This window comes from Cyrtonyx montezumae, unplaced genomic scaffold (genome assembly GCF_038088225.1).
Source record: "Cyrtonyx montezumae isolate F1298 unplaced genomic scaffold, pur_monq_1.0 scaffold_6, whole genome shotgun sequence".
Taxonomy (NCBI): Eukaryota; Metazoa; Chordata; class Aves; order Galliformes; family Odontophoridae; genus Cyrtonyx; species Cyrtonyx montezumae.
Genome location: NW_027072067.1, coordinates 18,806,681 through 18,833,481, shown reverse-complemented (window position 1 = coordinate 18,833,481; position 26,801 = coordinate 18,806,681). Strand labels below are relative to the sequence as shown.

Genomic DNA, 26,801 nt, shown 5'->3' with positions numbered 1-26,801 from the left:
TGCTGCCGCCTCCCGGCACGGCGGCGGGAACCCCGCCCGGTAGCGGGAAGCGCGGGCGTGCGGGCGGAGCTGCCGGCGGTGCCGCTCCGGTCACCGCGGGGCCGCGCGGGACGGCGCGTGGTGGGGATCCGATGCTGAACGGCATAAAAGCGGAGGAGCGCCCGAACGGCGCCGAAGCGGCGGCAGATGGAGGAACCGGGAGGAGCTCCGCGAAAAGGCCCCGAGAGAGCGCCCGCAGCGGGAGGAGAAACGGCGAGCGGGGCACGGCGGGACCCCGCGTCCGCGCTCTGCGCACCGGGACGCGGCGCGGAGCGGACGGGAACGGAGCGGCCGCGGAACCGCGGAGGGGACGGAGCGCTGCGGGCGGACGCGGGCGGGCGGGATGTGGGGCGGCGTCCGCTGCGCGCGGTCAGGAGAAAACCGACGGACGGAGAACGGGGGAAGAGGGAGAGCCGCGGGATCCGGGCAGCCGGGGCCCTTCAGCTGACGCCCGAACGGACACTGCTGCGTTGCGGCCTTGTGACAGCAGGAGCTCCGCTGCAGTTGAAGCACCAGCAGCGATAGGTGCGTTTCCAGCGGAATATCGTAACGGGTTCTCCTGAGCTGTCCATGAAAGCCCTTGGCTCTTAATACTGAGATATTATTTCTTTACAGAAGAATCTGTCCCACGGACTCAAGTGGATAGGAGGAAAACGAGTCCGTATTTTTCAAGTAAATACAGTAAAGAAGGTAAGATACTCCTTAGGGATATCATTTCTACTGTACAGGGGAGAGCAGTAATAGGGCTCAAGGTGAAGTGATGGTGCAGGGAACACGTACACAGGTGCACGTACAAGGAGCCTTCACTGTGGGGTTACGGTGTAAAGTGTCCCTTGCAGTTCTGTAAAAGAAAGTGCACGAATTCTCAGTGCTGCAGCCACGTACTGTACCCACAAAGATGAACCTGCTTTAAAGGTTCTTTGTGTTTATCTTTTTTTCCTCCAAATAGGTAATTCCATCCTTTATTAACCATTGCCTTTCCCCGTGTTGCCTTTGTGTACAGCTCCCAGCCCACCTAGGAGGAAGGCCTTCAGGAAATGGACTCCTCCACGCTCCCCTTTTAATTTGATCCAAGAGACCCTTTTCCATGATCCGTGGAAACTCCTCATTGCGACCATATTTCTCAATAAGACTTCAGGTAAATGGAGCAGTGCAGTTTTGTGCTGTGTAAATGCTGGGTGGTGATATAGGATCAAACAGCTGCCAAGTTTTTATGTCATTAATGAAGGAATAAATACATATGCTTGTGTTGATGTAAAAATAATAATTTGTATCTTCTGCTTTGGCAAAAACCATGCATAGTCAAAGGGGAGAGCTACCTGCACAGCTCACGATGGTTTCCCTGACCAGGTAAAATGGCAATCCCTGTGCTCTGGGAGTTCCTGAGGAAGTACCCTTCTCCTGAAGTAGCCAGAGCTGCAGACTGGAAGGAAATGTCGGAGCTGCTCAGACCACTCGGCCTCTATGTGCTCAGAGCAAAAACTATCATCAAGTTTTCAGGTCAGCTTTCATGGGTGTGTTTCTGGAATGATCTGAATCGCTCTAGCAAGAAAACTAGTGTTGTTTTCCAAACTGTGCCTGGTGACATCTTTGCAGGGTGAGCCCTGGTGGTTTCCTGCAGCTTTGGGAGATGCTGGTTTTACATGTGCAAAGCTGTTGGTGGGGTTATCTTAACTGAGTGACTCGTGGTGTTAATTTGTAGTGGTTCTATTTAAAACGCTGCCACGTGCAGGCCTGGGGCAGCACCCTGTTTGCTCACACCTGGGCCTGCACAGTGAGGGCTGTGCCTGTGTTCCAGACGAGTACCTGAACAAGCAGTGGAAGTACCCCATAGAGCTGCACGGAATCGGCAAGTACGGGAACGACTCCTACAGAATCTTCTGCATCAATGAATGGAGAGAGGTGTGTGCTGCTGCCACGAGAGGGGGCCGTGCTGGCAGCGCTGCCCGGCCTCGCCTCGGGCTGCTGTCACCTACACGCTCACGTGGGTTTTATGAAAAAAGTGCATTTCTTTGGTTTTGCTTTGACTAGTTGAATTCTCAGGGTGCATCTTTTGCGAGGCTGCCTTCAGTCGAGCCTGACTGAGCTGCGTGCCATAGCTCCCACGGGGCGGGCGCTGCTGCTTGGAGTGCAGCACTGCGGGTGTGAGGAGTGGGGGAGCAGCCCCGGGGCCGGGGGCGGTGCCGGGAGGAGGCACGCCACTACGCGTCCATTGCTGCCGTTGTGTTGTAGGTGCAGCCGCAGGACCACAAGTTGAACGTGTACCACACGTGGCTCTGGGAAAACCACGAGAAGCTGAGCGTGGACTGAGCGCGCGGGGCTGTGCCGCGTCGGGGCCGCGCCGGCCGTCGGGGTGTCGTTTATGTGTTGGTGTGACGCCAAACTCAGGCAGTCGCTGCAATAAAATGTTGAAGTGCTTTAAGGGTTTTTAATAAACGTATCAAACTTTTCGTAGCATCGGTTCCCGTGGATCCCTTCTCCCGTTGCACCGAACGCGCCGCGTTTCGGGCTGGTGCGCGGTGTGCGCAGTGTGCGCGGCGGTGTGCGCGGTGTGCGCAGCGGTCCGCCGGGGGGCGCCGCGCCGCCGGGGGGCGCTCTCCGCTCTGCGGTTCCGTCCGGAGCCGCGCGCCGGACGGCCCTGGGCTTCCCGGCGGAAGTGGCGCCGGGCAGGTCCTGTCAGCTTCATAGTGAGCGCGCAGATCGGGTCCCGGAGGAGGCACCGTTCGGTTCTCTCGACACGGCCTCCCGGACGCGTCCCGCGGAGCTGCGGCTCGGGGCTCCGTGTGGCCCCGTGAGGGGCAGGCGCCCGCTCCCGGCGTTCTCTCCGCGCACGCGCGGCGCGGACCTGCCGGTACCGCCCGGTGTCCCATAAGCCCCCGCGCGGGGCGGCCCCTCCTTCTGTCGGCGCGCCGTGCAGCGCAGCGCCATCGCCGAGCGGTGAGTGCCATCCGCCGCCATCCGCCGCCATCCGGGGCCGCCCGCCCCGCCCCGCCGCCTGTCCCGGCTGCGGGACGTGCCGGGGCCTTGACAGCCTGGCGGCGGCGGCGGGGCGGGCTCAGCCGGGAGGGCCCTGAATTCGGCGGGGGGGGAACGGAGGATCGGGAGCGGAGCGCCCGAGAGCGCGGGAGGGGGAACGGGTTCCGCCTCCCAGGATCGCATCTGGGGAGCTCACGGTGCTCTGCCAGCTTCGGACACGGGAGGGAGAGGCACTGCAGGGGAACACCCATTCCCTCCCTGGCCCTGCCGGTGGTCGGGGGGTGGAAGATAACCTGCTACAGCCCACGGCGGTGGGCGACGCGTCGCCGCCGCGTCCTGCTGCCCCTCTCACCCCGCTCCGTTTCCCCCAGCCGCCATGCCTGCCCTCCGGCCTCTCGTGAAGCCTAAGATCGTTAAGAAGAGGACCAAGAAGTTCATCCGCCATCAGTCTGATCGCTATGTCAAGATCAAGGTAAAACCTTCCGGAAACTTCCTTACAGCAGGGTTCTGTGAGGGTCGGGTCGGTGCCAGCGGTGCGGGGTGCTTGCAGTGCTGCAGCAGTGTGGCACAGTGACTTCGGGAGGTTGGCTTTGGCTGAGCTCTTTACCGTGGTGGGGGCATTCTCACGCTGGTGCAGTTTTGTAACTGAACACCAAATAATTCCCACATCTTTTCAGCGCAACTGGCGGAAACCGAGAGGTATCGATAACAGAGTCCGCAGGAGGTTCAAGGGGCAGATCCTGATGCCCAACATTGGTTATGGGAGCAACAAGAAGACAAAGCATATGCTGCCCACGGGCTTCAGGAAGTTTCTGGTCCACAACGTCAAAGAGCTGGAGGTGCTCATGATGAGCAACAAGTAAGTCCCCAGCTTCATTCCCCATCCTTGCCCTGCGTCGTTGCTGCAGTTACACACTCGGTGCTGTGGCTCTGTGCTGCTGTGCTGCCCATCCCATAATAGCACTGGGGACAGGAGGACGCAGTGGGAGGTGCACAGCTGTGGGAATACAGGTGCTGTCCTGTGTACTCAGCGCCGTGGGGCAGCTCAGGGCGGCGGTGGTGGGAGGTGTACGGGGAGCTCGAGGCTGTGAAAGCTGTGTGTGGTTTGTGGGGTCAGTTAAAGCTCTCGTGCTGTGCTGGCAGTACAGTGGCCCTTGCTGCTTTGCTGCCACGCACTGGGTTGAGGCAAACTATGGTCTGTTCCGTGCAGGTCATACTGTGCAGAGATCGCTCACAATGTGTCTTCCAAGAACCGGAAGGTAATCGTGGAGAGAGCAGCTCAGCTTGCCATCAAGATCACCAATCCAAACGCCAGACTGCGCAGTGAGGAAAATGAATAAGCTGCTGCTACATCTGGGATGTATGTAATAAAGCATAAAAACAAAAATAGCAGTGCTGTCCATGACTGAAGGGGTGGATTGGTGTGTGGCCCGTTCTGAGGGCTGGGCAGGCAGTGCTGTGACTCTGCTCACGCCCACACTTTGTGCTGACCCTGGGCTTGCAGCAGTGCTCTTTGTGCATCTCTTGCTATTAGCTGGTATTTGCTTCCTTCCATGTTCTTGTGCTTCAGGTGCACTGGAGCCATCCCCTCCTGAGCATGCTGCAGGGGAGGGAACTGACACCTTTATGGGGGCAAAGAAAACGTGCAAGCAGTTCTGTAGGCTCCTAGAAGTGTCAGCAGTGTAATGCTGCTGTGATAAGTAATGAATTCAGGAATGAATGTGGCTTCATAGGTACATTTTTATTTTGTTACCACTCAAACAGGGTGGATGTTCTTTAGCACTGCACTATAAATATTTTTCACATCAACCACTCTTGTCAAAAATGAGCAATGAAAACTTACTACAGCTCCATGGCTATAAGAAGTGTGTCGTGGTGCCCTTGTTCTCTCATTTGCTCTCTTAAGGCTCTTCTTCCCCTGTGCAAAGCAGCATTTGAACAAAACATCTGCTTTAGAGGTTTTCAGGTGACAGAAGAGCTACTGTGGACTGTTTCAGCAGCTCTGGCTACTGAGCTTCACCCTTGCCACTGGAGCACTTGGTGTGAGCTTCCCTCCAAGTATGTGCTACTGCTGCTGTGTAATTGAGTGACCAGAATCCAGAGCAGATCAGTGCTGTGCTGGTGGTCACTCAATACAAACTGAGCTCCTCCAAGGGGGAAGACAAGGCCACTGTTAAATGCAGAGAAGAGCTGGGAAGATGATTTGTAGTGTACTACAGTCCCACAGTCTCTTGGAAAGCACCTACTGAGGTATTTTGCAGTAAAAACTAGAAAAAAAAGGTACTGCTGCAGCACTGGCAATAGCAACCATCACACATCAAATGAATGCAGCCCTGCACAGAGGGGCTGGGATGTCCCAGTACAACAACGCAGCTGCAGCTTGTGCAAGTCTTCCTGCTTTGGACAAAGGTCCTATGCTTACGGTGTACATCACTACTTAAAGGACACACAGATTTCAGCCATGTTATTTAGTGACACAATACAAATACATTCTTCAGGCAATCTGGAGTAAAAAGTGCATGTGCAGTGGTTAAAAAAGACCCAAACGTTTAAACTATTTCTCTTTGTACTTCAGTAGGGAAATACTCCAGAAGTGGTTTCCATTTTTCAGGACATCATGCTAGTTCAGATTGCTCGGTGTACCCTGTAACAGCTTGCTGAAACTCAGTGTTCACATCCACTCACCTCCCTGTGCAGGGCGGCACTTCCCTCGATGTTACAGTGCAGCCACAAGCTGTTCTGCGGCTGGCACACACGGACTTGTCAGCTGCTGCTCCAGAGACCAACATTCAGCTCAGCTGTGACCTCACCTGTGGTGAGGCAGAGATGGGGTACCCGGGCACAGCCTTAGCTCATGTCCATCGATTCCGTGGTGGGCAGAGAAGCAGTATCTTTCTGAATGCTTTCAAAAAGAGATGCCATTTCAGGACTGGATCTGATTTGAGAAGAAAATTCAGCCATCGCTGGGCTCTTCTCTACTTCAGGGATGGTGAGGAGTGCAGCTACTGCTCTCATTGCTGATCGCTTCAATTCATCCTGCTTCTCAAACTCCTGCTTCACTGAACCAGCTTTTACCTGCGAATCCAAAGCACAACCTTCAGCCGGGATCAAGAAAAGGTGATGCAGCATGACTCTGAACACAGCAGATCAGATCAGGGGAACTCGGGGAGCAGGTTGCTCAGAAGCAGTAGCAGAGGGCAAAGGGCACAGGGGGGGGGGGATGCACCCCAGTGCACCCCACTCTGACCTCACCTTCGTGGAGCAGGTCGCCCGCAGCGGTTCGATCAGTCGCTCGAGCCTCTGCAGAACTGCATTAGGACACAGCGTGGACAGGCGAGCCAGCATTATGAAAGTCAGCATCTGGACAAAGGAAAGATAGCACGTGCTGCCTCACTACTGCCTCCTGTCCCCCGGCTCCAGCACGGCTCCTGTCTGCAGAAGGCCGTGCTCTCATCACATCGGTGGTGCCATGCAGTGTGCAGCTTACACAGCATCTGTGCCACCGTGGTTTTCTTTGCACTTCTGTAAGGGGTTTTACTGAGAGTTCTGTCATCGTGAGCAATGCAGCTGCTAGCAGCCAATGTCCAACAGGTGCCCAGCTGGACTCGGGTCCCAGGCATCCTGCTCTCAGGTGTCTGTGGAGTGCTCAGCTTTTGAGAGGAAGGCTGTGTTCACCCCAGCAATCGTGGCACTGCTGTACCCCTTCTAAACAGTGGTAAATTAAACAGAGTGAAAAGGAAACAGTGCTTCCTGCTAAGCTATGAGAACACCAACAATACTTATTTTCAGTATAGTGTCGCTCGCCACGTAAGCAAGAGATGACCCACAGGTATTTTAGTCTTTGCTAGATTTCCTACAAAACCAGGAACAGTAGGGTAGCGCTTTCAAGGACACTGCAATCAAACTTCACCTACAAAACGCTCAGATGAAAGGCTGCCAATGTAGCAGACACGGCCTGTGCTGAAAAAGCTCCTTTTGTGCCTCGGCTCCCAGGGAGCTGAATAGCATCACTTACTTCTCTGACACGCAGCAGTTTTGGCAAAGCATCTACCCACCTGAATATCATAGTGATCCTTCAGTCCATCCTCCACGTGGTTCAGGTACTCATAGATATCCAGCCGGTCGAGACAGCTTTCCAGCAGCGTGTACATGCATTCGAAGGCAGCTTTCCTCACATCAAGGCCATCATCCACTGTGTGTTTGAACGGCCCCATTTCTACCTTAAACAAGAAAAAAATACAGCTGTGACCTACCAGCAGACAGCAAACAGCTTCACACACACGGAGTTGCTGCCGTACCACACTCAAGACAAACCACTGACATACCTCTCGGATGAGGTCCCTTCTGACCTTCGTTTCGTTATATAAGCTGGGGAGAACTGCATTTAGCAAGTCCCGGATTAAAGAAGGTTTGTTGTGAGCAGCAGAATTAAACATGGCCAAAGCCACACGTCGAACATTCAGGTCTGAGTCCTGAAGAGTTTTTAAGAAGTTACCTGTGGGTTAGGAACACCAGACAGTGTTTTACAAGTCCACCAAGAAGCAACTGCAACTGACATGAGAACACTACAGTGTACTCTTTATGTAGGTTGGACGCATCCATGGCAAAATAACTCCAGAGGCATGGTCTTAACAGACATGAGAGATGCTTTCATTCGGGATACAGTAAATGGAAGAATCACAACTGTTCTACATTTGGGCATAAAAACAAACAGCAACATTCTAGCTACCACAATCTCCTCTTGAAGTCACATCAGAAGGTTCAGTATTCAAGGATGGGGTTCTTTTTCTTGCTCAGATCTACTCTGCTCAAGTAAGACTTCTCTGAAGCAGAAGGCCCACCCTCACACAGCAGACCCAAGATGGAGGCTCTCTATAAGGTATATTTTGTTTTTAATTTAGGTTGCATTTCACAAGATCCTGTCTCCAGAACACCTGAATCATAAGTTTGAAAGCAGAGGGAATTTATGCTCCCTAAAAATCTCTACCACCAGTGGAACATGCCCAAGAGCAGAGTATCACAATGTTTAGCAAGGGCCCATGAGACAGTGCTCCTCCTGAATGCCAAAAGCGAAGAAATACAGCAGGAAAATAACTGCATTCAGTGAGGTTCACACGGGTGTGAAAAGTCCCTGAGCTGTTAATGGAAGCTGACACCTGCTCCCAGCTCAGCCCCCGACTTTTACCAGCTTACCTATGCAGCCTTTCAGGAGAGCATCAATAGGTTGAGGATGGTCTGCAATTGTGAATTTGACTGCAGTTACCACTGTACTCCGGGCATGTGGAGAGCCTGTGACAAAGATGGACAGAGGAAATCAGCGACAGACCAAGAGACAAAGTCATCACTGTAACTTCGCACATTCTGCTCTGTTTCATCAGATATGTATTGAAAAGAAAACTGAGGATTTGTGTCTGAACCTCTTCCCAGCACAACGTTCAGTCCCTGCTGCCACCCACCTCAAACACCCCATGCAATCCAGTGCTCCTCTGAACCCTCGCAGAGATCCCCTGTCTCCTTCTCACCCCTCCTCCCCGTGGTACCCATCCGTGGTTTACAAGAGGACCTTCCAGCAAACCAAAGCAGCACTGTGTCCCAGCACTGCTCTTCTGATCGTTACCTGATGTCAGCTGTTTCTGCAGCCGAGGCAGCAGCTCAGAAGGATTCACCAGAGTCAGTTTCCCCAGGCACTCAGCCACCACATTGCGCGTCCCTTCTTCTGAGCACTCGCAGTGCTTAAACAGCAGAGCCCAGATATCCTCCACGTAAGGCTTGAGGCCGTCGGCTGGGGAAGAGCTGATGACTTCTTTTAAGGAGTGCAGCAGGAGGTACTGCCTCTTGGGCTGGCTTTCAATCTCTTTCAGCATGAAGGGAAGATACTCCTTCAGGTTCCCAACACTGATGTTCCCCAGTGCATAGGAGGCGGCGGATTTCACCTCCTCACTGGGGGAAGTGAATGCTTCCAGGATGACAGCTTTGAGCTCCTTCTGAGCACTCGTGAGGTTCGTGGTGCGCCCCATCTCGGCCAGCGAAAGGAAGGCCAGCACCTTGACAGCAGAGCTGCATTTGGGGCTTTTCACATCCTGGATAAACTGGTTCACTGTCCCAGGGGCTTCTTTGGGGCAGGCTGAGGAAAGGGCTGCCACGCACTTTGCAGCAGAATAATACGCCTGTTTGTGTAACACTGCTGATGCCCCGGATGAGCCTGAGGAGTAAACCGGTGCCGTCAGCTGCTTCATCAGCTCCGAGTAGCCCACGGTGGCAGCCTTTGTCAGAACCAGAGCCTGGAAGAAGTCTATGATAGCGCTCAGTGCCCCTCCCTGAAGCAAAGGCGAGTGGACAAGCTGAAAGATTTCAGCAAGGACTGAGCCAGTGATCTTGGAGATGCAGGACGGATAGAGCTTAGCTAAAGTAGTAAGGAACGCGATCGCCACCTGGGAAACGTGCATGTCATTCTCACTAATCAAAGCAGGGAGCTCTGTGAGAACAGACTCTATCATGGCGGGCTGAAGGCTGTCGCTGTAGTTCTTCACCAGAACATCCAGAGCAGCCAGAGTGCTCAGCTTCAAGGCACGCTGATTCTTTCTCAAGAAGGAAGCTAGAATGGGGAAACCTTCCCTGAGAATAGGTCTGAGGTCTATTTTAAGTGGAGAACTGGCAACGAGAGTTAACGCTTTAACCGTTGTCAGTCGGGTGATTTCATTTTTGAGTCTTTCCAGAAAAATCTTCAAGGTTGGCTGCAGATCACTGCTTAAATGGTCTCCCAGACTGTAAATGATCTGTCCCATACACGAGATAGCACGCTCTTTTACCTCCTGGTCAATGTCAGCTGCCTTCAATCGTTTCAGAGTACCAGGGAACAGGTCCTTCACGTACGGCTTGGCATCAAAAGCACAAGGTTTGTCCAAAGGCCTGATAACCTTCACAAGCTGCTGAGCAACCAGCAGAGCTTCTGAAGTGATCTTGTAGAAGGGGTCTCCAATACAGGCCACGACCGGAGGTAACAGGCTTTTGATATGAGGGTGAAACACCTCTGGCTGGTGGTTGCAAAGAAGGACATGAAGGAAAGACAGTGCATCAATTCTCATGTTGGAGGAGTTGGATTTATCGGCCAAGGAGAAAACAATACCTGTGCAGAAGAGACAGAATGAATGCTGCCTTATTTCAACAACTGCTTTTTATTGGGAAAAAAAAACACCAAAGCCACCCTCAGAAAATGGGCACGATCTGGATCTGTTTTCTTTCCTCTCCCTACTCAAAATATATTTACTATTACAAAGAACTATTATCTTTGCAGTCTTTCTGCTCCCAAGGAAGTAGTGATTCACACATAATTGTTCTTTGCAGCAGTTGTGCTCAGATGGCTACAGAAACTTTTAGAAGTTATGAAGAAAAGTAATCCTGGGCTGAGATAAGGAGGGGCTGTTATCCAAGTGCAAATAAGTATGACAGTGTTAAGACTGGGAAGACCAAGTGTCAGCAGGCACTCCACGCAGACGTAAGGTCCCTTTCTGAGTTTTTCCTCTATTCTTCTGTGGGAAGTCTCCTGACTTCTTTCATGACTTCTGTCAGTACTGCCAGCAACTTAACTGTGGATCATTCATAGATCAATTTCCTTCCTAGATGTCACATACTTCCAAGTCCATTTTCTGACTTAATCAGAAACACAATACAGCTTGTTATCCCTGAAGTCGTGCTTGGCTTTCTGCTCACAAGCTTTTTGCAACCCACTGATTCTTAAGAAAGAGGAACGTGGGTTGGGCACAGGAACAAGCACAGGACACTTTTTATACGTTTACTACACAGTCACTCCAAAAGTCAAAGCAGCCCCTCAGAACCACAAGAGCCTTTCAGCAGTCTGGGATACTTCATGAATTTACAGGCAAGGAAAGCTTTGTGAGAAATGTGAGGGAGCACATAAAATTATCAGTTAGCACGAATACATTTTTAATGGCACTACATTTTGTAAAAGAAAATGTCACTTGCTACTGATCTCAGCAGGTCAGCATGTAATTCCAGCTAATCTCAAAGGCAGCTGGAGCGTGCCCTCCTAAAGACGCCTCCTCCAGGGATGTGGAAATGAAGCTGATATTCTCATCCTGGCTGACAGTGGTAGACAGAGCTAAGGACTGATCTTGGAATGGCTTAGCACATCAACATGGAAAGAACTCGACATGTATGCCTGGAAGCTGAACAGAGACAACGTGCAGGAATAGAACTTGAACATGCAGGTCAGGAGCAGACATGTTGTGCTATAAACTAACGGAGTCAACCCGCAGACGGCGGACAAGCTTTACCAGGCACCAGTGCAGGGATGTGATCTGCCAGGCAACCAGGAAGAACATTGGCCAGCTCTGTCAGGAGGCTGAAACAACCCTGTCTTGACTTGATGCTCTTGTCTTTGAGCTGCTTGTGCAAGGCCTTGACAATGCTGGGAACCTGCAATGTGGGAAAACAAACCAGAAAGGAACACATCAGTCATCCCAGCTTCCAGGGCACAGAGCTACGTTAACAAAGCAGCTTGTTCAGCTGAGCCAGAAGCACTAACAGGACAGCAAGAAAACTGACAGGAGTCAGCAAGAAACAGTGGAATCGCTCATTAGAGAATAAGACCAGGAAGAGATTACAGAGCAGTGCAAGAAAAGAAGTACACGAACTGATGAGCTGGGGTGGACTTCATTCTTCCATATTCTACAGACAGAATCCTAAGCAAACCTTTCTGATGTTGCTGTTATCTCCTAACACAGAAGCTTTAAGAAATGCAACAAAACCATTATTTTAGACAAAGGCTAGTGTGTCTTGCACAGTCTGAAAACGTGTCAGAGGCTGACCCAGGGACAACTGCACACAGCTGAGGGCTTTTGCACTGGCTCAGCTCTCACTCCCAGGAATGGTAGAAAGGGTGAACGGAAAAAAAAAAGGTGAGCTGTTAACCCTTGGGATCTGGGACCCTCTGGTGGTCTGCCTCAAGTTCTCAACTCGACTATGAGGCACATTCAGCAGTGGCACACTATCTACTTCTCTTCATCGCTTTAATCACACACCTGGTTCTGAAGCATTGTCAGGGAAACATCATCTTTGCCAGAGTCATCTGAAGCATGCAGCCAGCTCTGGATGGGCAGCGTTTGCTTCAGCAAGGAGATGTAAGCACTGAAGATGTCAGCTTTGACATTCTCCTCTCTCTCCTTAAATCTGCTTATCAAAGCTGGAGAAAGGGTTTTGTAGAAGTCCTGGAGGAGATCATGCCTGCTGCTGACAATGGCCTCCAGGCACTTTGCTGCAGCCCTGCGGACTTTCCAACTGATGTCATCATCATCACTGTATTCATCATCACTTTCTGAAAGGAAGACAAGGGAAAACAGGGTGCATGTCAGGAGCAAATCAGAAGGAGAGGATCACCTGATGCCTCAGTTGCCCCCTCCAGCTGAGTAAACAAAGAGGTGCCAGTAACTCACACATATCTGGGAACATGAAATCATCCAGAACAGCCTATCCCTACATGTCACTAGAGACAGCAATGTGAGCCAGGGCTGCCCTGTGCTGATGTGAGTTCAGATTCTTCTGTTTCAAGTCAGAGTTGACAGAACAAACCTTAATTTTACTCCACCTACTGGGGAAGCCAGGTCAGCTCAGGCATAAAGGCTTTTGTTTTCAAGAAAGAATGAGGTCCTCAGATTTTAAAGGCAGAAACATGTAAATATTTGCCTTAGCAATCTCAGAATGTCACAAAACAGCACAATTTACAACGTTACTCACAGAACAACAAACACACTCTCCAGGAAGCCTGCCAAGATCTCACCCCCATTACTATGAAAGCAAACAAACATGCCCTCCTCTCAGGGAACCTGTCCCAACTTTTGCTCTTAGCTGCCACACTTCATGCAGCTATAAATAGAGACATTATGAAATGCTGTCCATTGCTAAAAGGCTTCAAACATACACCTGCTCTCTGACCAAGGCTGGACAGCACCTCAAGCTAAACAGACACACAAAGTAAACAGAATATCCCTCTTTAGAGGGTATCAGATCACTTTCACTGGTGACAGATGCTTCTAATGGTGGCTCTTTCAAGGGTTCATGACTGTAGCTTTGACTTTTTCTGCTACAAAGAAGTAAAAAAATAGCTACCCTATAGCAAAAACAATGGTGTGGCTCCAACATTTTAAGCTGAGTTGGACTGAAACCCCTGGACTAACACAACCCGCGCACATCAAACCAGCTGCTTGGATCCAGAGTATGAGGTCTGCATGGCAAACTGCAAGCAGCACTGGCACTTCTCAGAGCACAAGGGAGTGCTTCCAACAGACAAGATGCCAGAGCTGCTGCTCCTCAGGATTTCCAAGTGTCAAGCTTGGCTGCTTGCTCTAAGAGACTACTACTAAGAGTCAGCAGGGACATGAAAGGCAATGCTTCCTCCACCTAGCTCTCTGACTCAAGAGTAATAGAGTCAGTGATCTCCCTGTTGCCTAACACAGGCAGAGATCTGAGGTGTCTGTTATTATCATTGATAAATTAAAATAACCACTTCAAGAAAACTGACTGTCTTGAGACAGATCTGAAAAGTGAGTGAGCCCCCAGAGAGTGAGTGAGCAGGAAGGGGAGAAATGTTAACCAGTGCTCTGCTGAGCACGGCCACCCTCACAAGCAGGCACCTTGCTCTTCACCCTCCCCATTTTCAGTTTCCATCTTCTCTTCCTCTTCTTCCTCCTCATTGTCATAGTTGTAGTTTGGGTCAAAGGTGATGTACTTCAAACACAGACTCATCACATTCGGGATGTGAGGGTCAATTTCTTTTGGGCACCTATAATGACAAACAAAAATCCTAAAAGTTAGAGTTAATAAAATGAATAATAAGCAATTTTAAATATTCAACTAACATAATCCATCTTAGAAGGATCCCAAAACACTTCCCAGACCATTTATGCATTTCTTTAATATGAGTTAAATCACAACTTTTCTTTCTCTTACTCTGCGTGAAGCAGTACCACATTCTCCTGGGGAGGATGCAATGCTTTCTACGAGGAAAAAAAATACACCACAAAAAACCAGCTGTGGCCACCTGGTTCAGTCTACTGTCTGTGGGAGAAAAATGCAGCAGCTCTGCAGGGCTGCTTCTCCAAGGCAAGCACCAAACTTCTGACCAAACATCAGGAAAGCTGCAGCTCAGCAGCACCTCTGTATGACCCCTTCTCTCCTCCCACTGCCTCCATCCACCAGGAACCCTCTTCTCAAGGTGTTCTCCAAAGACAAGAAAAAAAAAACAGTTCTGCAAAACCAATACAGAAAATACACTCTTACACATTAAGGTAAAATAGCTCATAAATCATGCTCAGCTCTGCATGTGAAGAAATGTTATCTGTGAACTATCCTCCCCAACAGGAACGTGTGTGGGAAAATACTCAACCCTGGACACTGTAAGCAGAGATATTTACACCACAACAGTGCAGTTGTTCAAGGGCACACACCTTCTCACAAAAGACTCAAATGCCTGAAAGCAGTACTCTTTCAACTCATCATCATCCACGTTACAGTACTGAACAATCAGAGGAATTATCTTCTCCAGATGTTCTCCTGGGAAAGACACAGTAAGCAGTGGTAAAAAATCTCAGCCACCTTAACTTCCTCCATGTGCCTGGCACTGCATTCCCCACTTGGATCCCTTAGGCATGGAGCCAGCAGTCCACCAACAAGCAGCCCTGCAGGGGTTTTCAGTAATGACCCTGGCACTTCAATCGTAAAGCCAAGCCTAGAAATCTTCTAGGGCTGAACGTCAACTCCGGCAGAAATTTCAGATATGCTACTCTACATTTCTCCTCTTATTTAACATGGGACGAATCCATTGAGGTCATTCACAGAGGCGTTAAGTCAGACCAGGGAAGTGATGAAGATCTTGAGATGAAATGCACTACAGAACAGCAGCCAGAGTTCATTTGGTGTCTCTTCCCATCCATGTGTAGATCAATGCCAGATCAGGGCCACAGAGGGAATCCCAGAGCACAACCCACTAACGCATCAGGAAAAGAGCTGCTTTAAGAATGCATGCACGTTTCCACTATTGTTTCAAGCCACTTGCCCTACCTATGCGGTGTCCAGCCTGCCTACTGATGCCAGCAATACACTGAATGTATGTCCTGGTTGTTGAGGTAGACTCGTTCTTCTTCAGCTGAGCAATAAGATGCTCTGTGAGCTCTGAGAAGATGTTCCCACTGCAGGTGAGGACGAGGTAACCCAAAGCAATGATGGCTCTTTTACGTACTGCCAACCTGGGGCTTGTTAGCTGAGGAAGGAGGCAGTTCAGGATGGAAGAATGGAAAGAGTAGAGCGTTCCCCCCAGCCTGCAATCAACAGAACAAGACAGAATTTGAAAGTCAGCATGTCAGAGGAAAAGCTCCCATGCCAGCAAAAAACATACAAACTCTTCAGCTATGAAGGAGAGGAAAAGGGTGGTTTTGGCATCCTGGCTTTGAACACTGTACTGTACAACACAGGGAGAGTTTTTCTGTCTTCAGCACGGAGTAATTGGATTTTGATTGTGTCCTTCTAGATGACCTGGGGCTTTGTCAATAATTTCCTGCATACAGCTGACATATGACACTGTCACTCCGACTTATGTAACAAGAGAAAGAGGCAGCCAGGAAAAAAAAAGCATGTGCAATCAGATCACAGGGCTAAAATAAACTTCCCTGCTTCGCCCTCCCTTGCCTTACTTCTTTTCTAAACAGAGCCTCTGTGGGATCCATCTCCACTGTTACTGCTACTGCCCAGCACAGAGGGGCTCAGCACGTTGCCCCTCATTCCTGCTGAGGAATCTGCTCTGCTGAGATACTCCCCAGTGGCAGCCAACCCAAATCCTTCAGTTTTAAGCCTGCACAGTAAGATTAGGGAGATACAGAAATCAAAAGCAAACACGCAGTGCAGCGCCCCGCTGCACCCAGCTGCCAAAGGAAACCCTCTGGTACCTGCTCAACATATCTGACAGGATGTCAAGAGCCTCCAGCTGCACAGATACATCTTCCTGCTTGCCAATAGCTCCTGTCAGCTGCGCTGTGATCTTTTTGCATACATTTGCTGTCATGGCAGAGCCTGGAAGAGAGAGATTTCTCCCATTAAAAAGGGGAGATTCATTCTCCCCTTCATGCCGATAAGAACGATTCAATCCGACATTAAAAATAAAAGTTCAGCACAGGAAGAGATGAAAAGAGCAGCAGTCAAGCAGCTTTTGTTTGAAGCAGGGCAGACACTGCCAGCAGCAAAGTGCCTCCAACTGGAGTACACCTTGCCAATGCTGCCAAAAGAGCTGCTCACCTCGGTCTTCCACCCAAATGGCAGCGCTGACTGGGCAGCCCCTGCCACAGAGCTCACGGAGCAGAGCTGGGGAAAATTTTCTGACAGTTTTTTTTCCCCAGTTTTTAACTTGGAAATATTCCCATTCAACACATCGTTGTTTCTGTGGAGAAAGAGCAACGCTAGCAGAAACAGTTCCTCAGCTCCACGATGGAACTTAATAATTTGCAAACTAATCCCTGCTCTCCTCCCGGCCTCCAACACAGCTGGCAGCACTGCTGGGCAACCCGCCACCAAGGAACATCGGATACACGAGACGGCTGCAGAGGAAACGTACATCTCTGCGAATGCCACCCATCTCCTGAGCAGCAGAACCTCAGCTCACACTGAACGCCTTAGGACTGCATAAACCTAAGTGGATTTCTCTAAGAACTCAGATGCAGTTTCAGATGTAAGCATCCTCAGAGTGAGCTGCTCAAGAGACTCCAAGTCACCTCATCTTTACCCGTAGTGGTACTTCACCTTGAACTACCTTTCCTCCTTCACTTCTCATCCTCCAGATGCTGAATAAGGAATTCAGAACGTTCAGGCTCCAACCCACCCATTTTTCTGTTTCCCACAGGCTGTGGTTCCCTTTTGCCTCAGTCTGGCAGATGGGGACAAACATTTCACCTGTAGAAGCTGGTGGCAACTCAGAGATGACCGTTTTCAGTCCAATGCTGGAGATGTCCCGCAGCTGTTCCTTGTCCGATAACATGTTCGTGCACAGCGTATCCACGATGGTTTCCACCTGGTACTCCTTCACTTTGCCAACCAGAGGGCCCAGACTGCAGAAGGAGAGACAATTAAGGATGAACACGAAGAGGGCTGCTTTCCCAAGTCATGTTTCGAAACAAAATCAGCCTTAAGAAACTGAGCTCGTAGAACAAATGCCAAATGGTTTTTACATGCAGTTAACCACCTACTGCCCTCTGCCTCACATCTGGAAGCCTCCACGTGAGCCACGGCTCAGAACTGCTACAGGAGGACTGATCCCTTCACTCTGCACTTTTTATTTTGTTAAGAGTTATAATAATGGTAATAATAATAGTAATAATCTATGTTTCCTGCTTGTGAGTTTGTATTCAAAACCGTGCATAAAGTGTTTGACAGCCTCTGTTTGCAACAATGCATTTTTATTTGCACCCATTTACAAGCTGATTAGTTACTGCAACAAGGGCTATACGTCATCAGCTTAGCACCACCTGTAACAATGACAAGGCCACTGGAAATTTAGCACTGGATTTCAAACCCTGCTAAAGGAGAGGAGCTTGATGTCCCAAAATCTTAAACTGAGCTTCTCTCTAAAGAAATAAAATCCTAGGCATGCTGTTTTACAATGTGGTACAAACTCAGGAAGTCACCTACTGCTCATACAAAGCCATCTGTATGCTCACCCTTCCTGCATCCCAACGGGAAAAGAAATGCATGTGAGCAGCAGGTGAAGGAAAGCCCCCACGAGAGGCAGGAGCAGGTGCCACTGTGCGACACGGCTCTTACCACTTGACAGCGAGGTTCTGTACTTCCCCATTTTTGTCTTCCAGCAATTTCAAAAGCATTTTCACAACTTTTTTCTCACTGTCTTCATCTAGTTTTATAGAATCTTTTTGCAGTTCCATCATCAGGTCGTTGGTGGCCATAAACCTGAAAGAAACATAACAAAGTGGACTGGCTGAGAGACACAAGGGCACCTGCTTCTCTTGACAATCAGCCCCTGTACAAAAACAGATTTTCAAAGACTAACCTGCAACCCACTACACTCTGAATGAAAAAGATGGTACAGAAAACTGGTGCTTTCTGTCAAGAATAAAACTGAGTGAGGCAGATGGTGAAAAGGCTTTTGCTAACGTCTATGAAAATAAGAGACATTCTCTTCTAAAAATACTTGAGAGGGATGGGGTAAGCTAAAACTGAAACTGGCACTGTGGACCCATTGTGCATCTTCTCCCAGTGCCTAAATGAACACGGCTAAGGACACTAGAGAAATCACAAGTGATTTTTTCACCAATTATCAGACCTAGGAAATCAAGAGTGGGGTGTGAGAATGCACCTGGCTGTGATCTTTCTGACATATCTGGCAACGATGGCACGATCTCACATGCAGAAAAGGCCTATCCAGCCCAAAAATGGAAAATAAAGTCACGACTCCATACTGTACCTTTAGACTTCTTCTGTACCTTAGAAAAAGTTCCTCTAAACCTTATGAAAAGGTCCTTTCTACCTTGAAAGCTCCCCAGCTCTCTTTAGGTCTTGACCCGTCCCCGCAGCTGTTACCACGCGCTGTCCTCCCTCCCTGCTCAGCTCCCTCTCGGCGCTCATTTCTCTATTCCAGAGGAAAGGCACTGACGGTTCCTGCTGCTCTGAAGCACTGCCAGCCCTGAGCGTTCCACATTCTCCTTCCGATTCTACAGTGTCCCTTTTTTAGGGACTCCTCTGCTCTTTCTTCCTCATCCACTCCCCCACTACATTTATCCGCATTCCATTAACAACGTCAGACAGCATTTGGCACAAACGATATTTCTGATTGCACTTTTCTCCCCCATAAGCAAAACTAAACTGTTTACCATTCCAGCTTAGGAGAAAAACAAGGTCTCAGCTGCCAGTTGCCCCGTGTAGTTTTCTACATGGGACACTGTCAAACGCACAGAGAAGTTCTGTAACCATCTGCTCTCCTGGGAGCAGGAATGAGCAACGGACGCACGCTTATCGTATCTTGTCTGTTCTAACGAGCCCCTCGGCACGGGGATGGGCGTCCGAAAGGAACCAAGCAGAAGCTCCTCTCTGTCGTTTACCGGGTGACACCTCCATTTTAAACCCGGCTCCGATGTAAGCCGACTTTAATTCGGCATTTCGGAACAAACGCTGCCCCGGGGTACGGGGCCGTCACCCACGCGCAAACCTTCCGTGGGGCATCGGCCGAGCGGGCAGAAGCCCCAAATGAGAGCACAGCGCGGGCGGGCACGCGGCGTGCCGGGGCCGGCGGGGCTCCGAGCCGCACCCGCGCAGGGCGAGCATGACCAAGTATGGGCACCGGCCTGCTGCCCGCCGCGGGCACGGCGCTCCGGCACAGCGACCGCAGGCTGGGGCACGGGGCGGGGGGCACGGGGCGGGGGCACGGGGCGGGGGGCACGCGGGTAACGGGCACGGCTCCGCCGCGGCGGCATCTCGCTCGCAGTACGCGCCGTCTGCTCGGTCGCAAACCGCAGCCGCGCCGTCACGGAGCTCTTCACGAAGTACCGCCGCGGGGTCTGCGCGGCAATGCCCGCGTGGGTACGGGCGGTACCTCCCGTGACAGCCGCCCACGTGCCGGCCGAGCACCTTCAACGCGTCCGTAGCGGAGCTCGGGTACCGACGCTCCGGTCCCGCGCCCACACAGATCCCCTCCTTTCTCTACGACGCCGAGCAGAGCAGCCCCTGTCGCGCCGCTCCGGAGGCGCTCCGGTCCCGCACCGAGCGGCTCTCCGAGCACCCCGCGGCCGCAGCCCGGCGCCGGGCGGCAGGGACAGCCCGCCCGGGGGAACCGAGCCGCGCCGCACGCACCTGAAGTCCTTGTCGGTGGACGTCATCTTCTCCAGCAGGCTGGAGATGTGGTACGACGCGCCGGCCATGGCTGCGGGGCGGCACGGCGCCGGGCGCCCGCGGGAAGATGGCGGCGGGCGGCGGGGCCGCGCGGTCCCGGCGGGGCCGCCCCCGAGGCGGCGGGACGGAGCCCGGGGCGGCCGCCGGGAGGGGGCCCCGCCGACCCAGGCGGTTGCGGGCGGCGGCGGCGGGCCTCGGGCGGCCCCTGCAGGCGGAGCGGCGCGCTGAGCGGGACGGGTCGGCGGCAGCCGCGGAACCATCGCACCGAGCGGCGGCCGCCATCGTCCGCCATCGCCGCCGGCCACGCGAGCCGCGCCGCGAGGAACGGAACGGAACGGAGCGGAGCGGAGCGGAGCGCCGCGGGACAGCGCGCTGCCGCCTCCCGGGCTGCGCGCGGCGCCGGGCGGAACCGGGAGCGGGCGGAACCTCCTGCGCGGGCGGCGCCGCGGCGGGGCCCCTTTGGGCGGCGGACCGCCGTGCCACGTCTGAGCCGCGCGGCCGCACGGAGCCCGATCGCCGCTGCACGGCCCGCAGCCGCAGCCATGGTAGGCCCGGGGGGAACGGCGGAGCCGGGCCCGGCTCCGCGGGGCGGGGAGGTCTGTCGGGGTAGCGCGGGGGGCGGCGGAGGGAGGCGGTGGCGCCGGCACTGCGGCCTGCGGGGCTGGGACGGGCGCTCCGCTCGCCGTGTGCCGCCGGCGGGTGATGGGCTGATCCCTGACCCCCGCCCTCTCCCTCTGCAGGTTTCCGTCATTAACACCGTGGACACCTCTCACGAGGACATGATAGTAAGTGTGCGGGGCGCTGCCGCCGTTCAGCCTCGGGCAGCGCGGCTCAGCGCTGTAGAGGTGCTGTGCCGGGCGGTAAGACACTGCTGTGCGGTACGTTGTCACGGGCCAGAGGGCGCGAGGCGTGTACCGGTACGGAAAGGTAATGCGGGACGTGAAAGGCCGAATACTGACAACGATTCTGGTACTGCTATTTCACAGTGGTGAGCAGGAAAATGGAAAGGAGGAAGAGTTTATTACTCACAGTTTCTGTGCCCAGGGTTGTTTGTACAGAACAGAGTATGAGTGTGTACTGAATGGCACAGAACTTTGGTGGACAACGCTGTTTTCCTTGGTGTGTGTGTTTCTGGAGCAGCTGAACGAGACTGGATTGGTTAAGAACTGCCTTTCCTATCCTGTTGTGTTGGGACTGTGATTTGTCTGCAGCCACTTCTAAACGTAGTAATGTGTATTAGGAAAGCAGAACTCGCATGGGCCAACAGCAGCTTCTGTGTTGCCTTACAGCACGACGCGCAGATGGATTACTATGGCACTCGGCTAGCGACCTGCTCTTCAGACAGATCTGTGAAAATCTTTGATGTTCGGAACGGAGGGCAAATCCTCATTGCAGACCTGAGAGGGTAAAGTGTCTAAAGGATGCTGTTCAGTGTTTTGTCATCTTGCCTTTTGGTGACGTGGGATATTCTCCCACGTGGTTCTTCTGTGGCTGGTTGTCCCAGTGAGGGAACCGAGTTAGAAGTAATGCTGGGCTGATTCATTGCCTACTTCACACCTCTAATATAGAACTAAACTCTTGAATACAAGGATGAGCGTTTGGAATCGTTTTCAGTGGTCTGACACTCATACCACGTTGGCTTTATTCCTGTACTTTGTATCACTGTGTTAGTGACGTACAGAACACAGCTTTGTGATGTGGTGGCTCAAACAGCCACGACCAGAATGCACTTCTCTCAGCTTTTCCAGTGTTGTTTCTTGCAGGCATGAAGGTCCTGTGTGGCAAGTTGCTTGGGCTCATCCTATGTACGGAAACATCCTCGCCTCCTGCTCCTATGACAGGAAAGTCATTATCTGGAAGGAAGAAAATGGCACTTGGGAAAAGACCTATGAGTACACGGGGCACGATTCCTCAGGTGCGTGGTGTCTGGAACTGGGAAGTGAAGCTGGGACTACAATGGGGTTTAGACTGGAATAAATCCATCATTGTTAAGGAAGAAATCTTCTGTCAGATTGTGATAAGGTAACGGAGAGACAATAAGTCTGCCCTGCACAGGGAGGACACGTAGAGTGACACACTGCTGGGTCACCAGCCGCCTTGGTGCGTACAGTGTTGCACAGGAGCTGTCTGACAGGTCAGTCAGCATTGGATGAACAAGGCCATGGGGCACTGACGTCCTGAAATAGTGTTGTATGTATCCACTGCAGGAGGAAAGAAAAAAGCACAATCTCGGAATGCTGTGTTTTGTTCTCCAACTGAAACTTTTGTTGGTCAGTTCTCCTACAAGCAAAGCTGAGAAGTTTCTGAAGTGTTGAGTATGCCAAGAGGTGCTGGCTGCCTGAGAAAGAAGTGGTGTTTTCCTGTTTGCTATTATCTTTTACTCTCAAAGGAATCCACTGGAATATATACTCTTGATCCACATTCCTAAGACTAAGCCACAGTTAAAAAAGAGTATCTAATGGATGCATAACTTTGTTTTATTACTAATCTAGACTTTAAATGCTGTGCCAGCTTGTCAGCTTTCATTCTAGAATCAGTGATACCTCTTCACTGTTGCACAGGATAGACAAGAGGATTTTATCATTGAAAGTGCTGTTCTGGTGGTCTCTTTCTGAAATAGTTTAAAAACTAGAGGCGGTTTTCCATCATTGAGTAAACTGTGGTATGTGTCTGTCTCTACTGAAATTCAGGAGTGTTAAGACTTTTCTTAGCTTGGAAAGCTGTTCACTTTTAGTTACTGTAATGGCAACAGGAGCAATGGAATGAGAAGTTGTTACAAAGAAAGAAGAAAATGAAGTGCTCACCCATCTCTGAGGATGCAGGCTCGCAGGAAAGACTCCAGAAGGAGGGATCTCCAACAAGAGATCCTTCCTTGGTGGCAGTCAGCCCTTACGTGGGGTCTCAGAGGAGTGCAGCCTGGCTGCACACGGTCCAGTCCTCAGCTGAATTACCTCCACCTGTGCTCCCGGGGCTCTCTGGGTCTGTTCCTCAGGTGCTCAATCAGTGGTTCAGGCTGTGACTCAGCAGTTACCATACAGTCACCATTTACTAGTACTAGTCAGTTTTAGTTAGCACTGTGTTGTAACCCAGTCTCGTCTCATCTCTCACAGTGAATTCTGTCTGCTGGGCACCACACGACTATGGACTGATATTGGCCTGTGGGAGTTCTGATGGTGCTATTTCCTTACTGAGCTACACTGGTGATGGGCAGTGTGAAGTCAAAAAGATCAGCAATGCACATACTGTAAGTTGGAGCTATGGATGAGCACTGAGGTTATGCTAGATAAATACTGAAATGCAATTAAATAATGAGTCATTTTCCAGAACCAAAAGTCACTTGTTTTAAATAAATCCAAAGTAAAAAAGTATATTTTATAGTAAGTAAAATGAAGTAGAAAATAAGATGTGAAAGCCGTTAAAGAGCAGTGATAATACATCTGAGTATGACTGTTAAACACAGTGCTGGAAATTACATAGTGGGAAATAGCTTTGATGTTAAGAACACCCATGATCTGGCTGTGAGTAAAATTCAACTGGAAGCTAGAAAAACTGTAGGACTTGTAGTTTTTCCCACAACTGTGGGACTTTTTTGCTTAAACAAATCTTGACAGGCATCTAAGCAGTTAATGACAGTGGCTTTCGTTAAAAGAGAACAGAGCTGTGGACCCACAGATTTGTTCTGCATTCCTCATTCTTAGCAACAGCATACATCTTGCATCTCTTCATTTTTCTAAATGTCTCCACTGTGTGCATTTCCAAGACAATATTTGCCCAGACAGCAGTTACTTGGCTACCCAGAACTTTCTGAATAAATGTCCAGCCAACAATAGACCATATCTGGAGTTCTTACCCACCTAGTTATCCATCCAGCATAGGTGTCCTTTGCTCCCTCTGCAGCTTTTAGAAATGACCTTTATTTTCCTTATATAGATCGGATGTAATGCAGTTAGCTGGGCTCCTGCTGTTGTACCAGGCAGCCTTATAGAACAACCATCTGGTCAAAAACCAAACTACATCAAGAGATTTGCATCTGGTGGTTGTGACAACCTTGTCAAGATCTGGAAGTAAGTGCTCTCTTACCAGACATAAGAACTTTAATAAAATGTCATTCTTCATAGTCTCTGAATGTCCCTATTAGCATCTTTAATTCTACTTTTAGCATCTCTATGCTTTCATCTTTGAACTATTTCACTTTTAGAAAAATACTTTAAAAATAAAAACAAAGTGACTTACAAACTCTCATAGCAATTCATGTTAGATGTGCTTAATCTTATCTTGAAAAGGGTATTTTTAATTGTCTTTCATTACATTTGTTATTTGCACAATAGCAGATCTCTGTACACTAACTGAAGACCAAATGTGTTTCTCCTGTGTTGCCTTCTGTTCCCTAGAAAGGATTTTGTCAGCTTAAGCCATACAGCTTTTTGGAGGAGAGTAGGGAACGCTTGTGCTTTGTGTTGTTTGGATAAACCAGGAGGCTGAAAGTGATTAAAAAGTCTCCGGAACAGCAATTGGAAAGTAGTGGAATTCACCATTCCAACTGTATAAATGTATTTTCAGAGAAGAAGATGGTCAGTGGAAAGAGGAGCAGAAGCTGGAGGCACACAGTGACTGGGTTCGAGATGTAGCCTGGGCTCCATCCATAGGCTTGCCAACAAGTACCATTGCTAGCTGTTCACAGGTGAGACTTTACTAGGAGTGAGCTGTACTTACACCTTGCTTTTGGCTATAGTAAGAAAAAAGACCATTAAGTTCAGCAGGTAGGAATATGAACACATTCAGAAGTCATACCAGTGTAAGTGCAGTCATAAGTGGACGTGCAGACAAGCTTGGTCTTTGTGTTACCAATTCATGGTCCAACCAACTCAGTCTGCTTGTGTTCATAGGATGGCAGAGTGTTTATCTGGACATGCGATGATGCCTCTGGAAATTCATGGTCACCAAAATTGCTGCACAAGTTCAATGATGTTGTCTGGCATGTGAGCTGGTCCATTACTGCAAACATACTTGCAGTGTCTGGAGGAGACAATAAAGTGAGTACTGCAGCCTCAGCATTTGCTCTTGCATGTCATATTTTCACTTTTGTTGTTCTGAGTTAAGACTGCTTAAACTCTGCCCTGCTCTGATACAAGAGGGTGGTTTTTTTTTGTTGTTGTTTGTTTGTTTTTAATTTACCTAAAGGGGAGGAAGACCCTAACCTCTGGCCAACTACATGAATTGCATTCTTAGTCCTGATTAGAAATGCAGGCTTAATTTTATTTTGGAGGGGTACTACCAGCAGTATTCACTCTTATTTCCTTCATTGCTGAATAATGATTTAGCAAATAGCAGTAAATAATTTAATGCTTAACAACTCTGACACACTGCTGTATTTGTAGACCATCACCATCTTAGCAATGTGATCATTACGTAGAAAATGAAAAACCGAACATGTTTAAGGCTAAAACTTTTTCCTGCTCTGTTTTTGAGGTCACACTGTGGAAGGAATCAGTAGATGGGCTGTGGGCATGCATCAGTGATGTCAACAAGGGCCAAGGAGGAGTGTCTGCCGTTACAGAAGGGCAGCAGAACGAGCAGTGATGTGAGACTGAACAGTCCAGCTGCCAGAGCGATCACTATACCTGACTGAATCAGATGAGAACTGGTTTTATCCAAACTGGACTTGAGGATGGGAAATAACTATCCAATTTTTTGAGCACTCCTAACCAATACTGGGAGGCTACAATGTGTTGATAATCAGCCTTAATTGACATTCCCTTAAATTAAAGGTAAAGAGAGGGGCAAAGTACTGTGCCTTGTGCTACTCCCTGATACTGTAAAAATTGTACCCTGTCTTCTGGTTTAGGAACCAGATTTAATTGGATACACTTCAAGCATGAACAGGAGGAGGCAGGCAAAGTGCTGATGTGTGAACCCATCTGTAAGGGGCAAATACTCTGCCACTCAAAGACCAAAACTATTTCAGGTGATGGGGTAGGCTGGTGGAATTAGCAGTAGACAGCATTCTTGCAGTAGGGAAATGGTGCTTGGGTTTCCCTGAAAGTAATGTTCTTGGACACGTGTAAGTCTCCATGCATTCCCAAAGATGAAAAAGAGTAGCAGAACACATATGTATTTTGCTTTACAGTGATCTCAATCTTGTTTATTTAACCAATGTCAACAAATGAAAGTACAACTTGAAGACTTTTTTTTTTTTTTTAGCCACAATTCTATGCTGTACCTCAGGTTTTTGTTTAGATAAAAACAGAATAAAGTCTTATTGGTTAAAGCCTGGTATGCTGTGTTCTGTAATTTTTCACAGGGGCCTCACTGGGGGTCTCTATAGTCTACCTTGGCAGAAGCCTCAGTGTAGCTCTGGTGTATGGTAGGTAGCTTTGGAAGAGCTAGCAAACGCCTAGTGTGCCACAGCCTGATAGGAAAGCATAAGAAAGAAGAAAATGAGAGCAGGTGTTTGAATAGAGCCATGAAAGCAAGAGCTACCTTCTCCTGGAACGGGTTTTAAGAAAATGAAGTTGTGTGTCATTGCAGTTCGGGTAAGTGTTCGAGGCTCAGACAAACCAATTTTCAGTATGCTTTCAGCTAAAATCTACAGCACTCTTCACAAAAGTGAGCACATTTACCAGTCACATTTTTTCCTTATGCTTCGCTCCTTCCTGGTCCAAGATAGCAGATCCTATGCCTTCTCTCCATTTTGGCTTAGTCAGGATGGTCCCCCCTGCTGTAGAACACTGAACCTTACTTTGGTAGCTCGGTACACTAACCAAACATCCTTGTTTCTCTCGCAGCAACACAGAAATTACCTTTCTGTGTACACCAACAGATGTATGCAATATTCCTGTTCCTGTTTAAAAGCACTGTACCTTAACAAAAAAAAAAAAAAATCAACT

The 26,801-nt window shown here is 50.0% G+C and overlaps 4 protein-coding genes and 1 non-coding gene across 6 annotated transcripts; 4 read left to right on the top strand and 1 right to left on the bottom strand.

Annotated features, from left to right (window-relative positions):
• Positions 1-131: 131 nt before the first annotated feature.
• MBD4 (methyl-CpG binding domain 4, DNA glycosylase) lies at positions 132-2,349 on the top strand. The gene is made up of 6 exons (XM_065749708.1): positions 132-564; positions 655-729; positions 1,043-1,177; positions 1,390-1,539; positions 1,838-1,941; positions 2,272-2,349. The coding sequence occupies exons 1-6, from the start codon at positions 132-134 to the stop codon at positions 2,347-2,349; spliced, it is 975 nt and encodes a 324-aa protein (XP_065605780.1).
• A 570-nt stretch (positions 2,350-2,919) lies between these two features.
• RPL32 (ribosomal protein L32) lies at positions 2,920-4,402 on the top strand. The gene is made up of 4 exons (XM_065749837.1): positions 2,920-2,976; positions 3,387-3,487; positions 3,693-3,874; positions 4,226-4,402. The coding sequence occupies exons 2-4, from the start codon at positions 3,392-3,394 to the stop codon at positions 4,353-4,355; spliced, it is 408 nt and encodes a 135-aa protein (XP_065605909.1). The 5' UTR covers positions 2,920-2,976; positions 3,387-3,391; the 3' UTR covers positions 4,356-4,402.
• On the top strand, positions 3,181-3,319 carry LOC136057265 (small nucleolar RNA SNORA7). The gene has a single exon (XR_010623011.1). It is a non-coding gene; the product is annotated as a small nucleolar RNA SNORA7 (small nucleolar RNA).
• Positions 4,403-5,848: 1,446 nt separating the features above from the next.
• LOC136057008 (cullin-associated NEDD8-dissociated protein 1-like) lies at positions 5,849-19,980 on the bottom strand. Its single transcript, XM_065749455.1, has 15 exons — positions 19,876-19,980; positions 17,836-17,979; positions 16,969-17,123; positions 15,972-16,095; positions 15,091-15,347; positions 14,478-14,583; positions 13,665-13,813; positions 12,057-12,349; positions 11,310-11,451; positions 8,633-10,141; positions 8,209-8,304; positions 7,341-7,510; positions 7,071-7,235; positions 6,268-6,375; positions 5,849-6,090 (listed from the first exon to the last, which is right to left on the bottom strand). Exons 1-15 carry the CDS (start codon positions 19,941-19,943, stop codon positions 5,863-5,865), a joined length of 3,714 nt encoding a protein of 1,237 aa, XP_065605527.1. The 5' UTR covers positions 19,944-19,980; the 3' UTR covers positions 5,849-5,862.
• On the top strand, positions 19,903-25,533 carry SEC13 (SEC13 homolog, nuclear pore and COPII coat complex component). 2 transcript variants are annotated; one of them, XM_065749460.1, is made up of 9 exons: positions 19,903-19,925; positions 20,655-20,699; positions 21,204-21,319; positions 21,678-21,829; positions 23,025-23,158; positions 23,845-23,978; positions 24,475-24,595; positions 24,801-24,947; positions 25,384-25,533. In XM_065749460.1, the coding sequence occupies exons 2-9, from the start codon at positions 20,694-20,696 to the stop codon at positions 25,492-25,494; spliced, it is 921 nt and encodes a 306-aa protein (XP_065605532.1). In that variant the 5' UTR covers positions 19,903-19,925; positions 20,655-20,693; the 3' UTR covers positions 25,495-25,533. The 2 variants fall into 2 exon arrangements, with proteins under 2 accessions (XP_065605532.1, XP_065605531.1); XM_065749459.1 differs by lacking the exon at positions 19,903-19,925 and adding an exon at positions 20,395-20,459.
• The last annotated feature ends 1,268 nt before the right edge of the window (positions 25,534-26,801 follow it).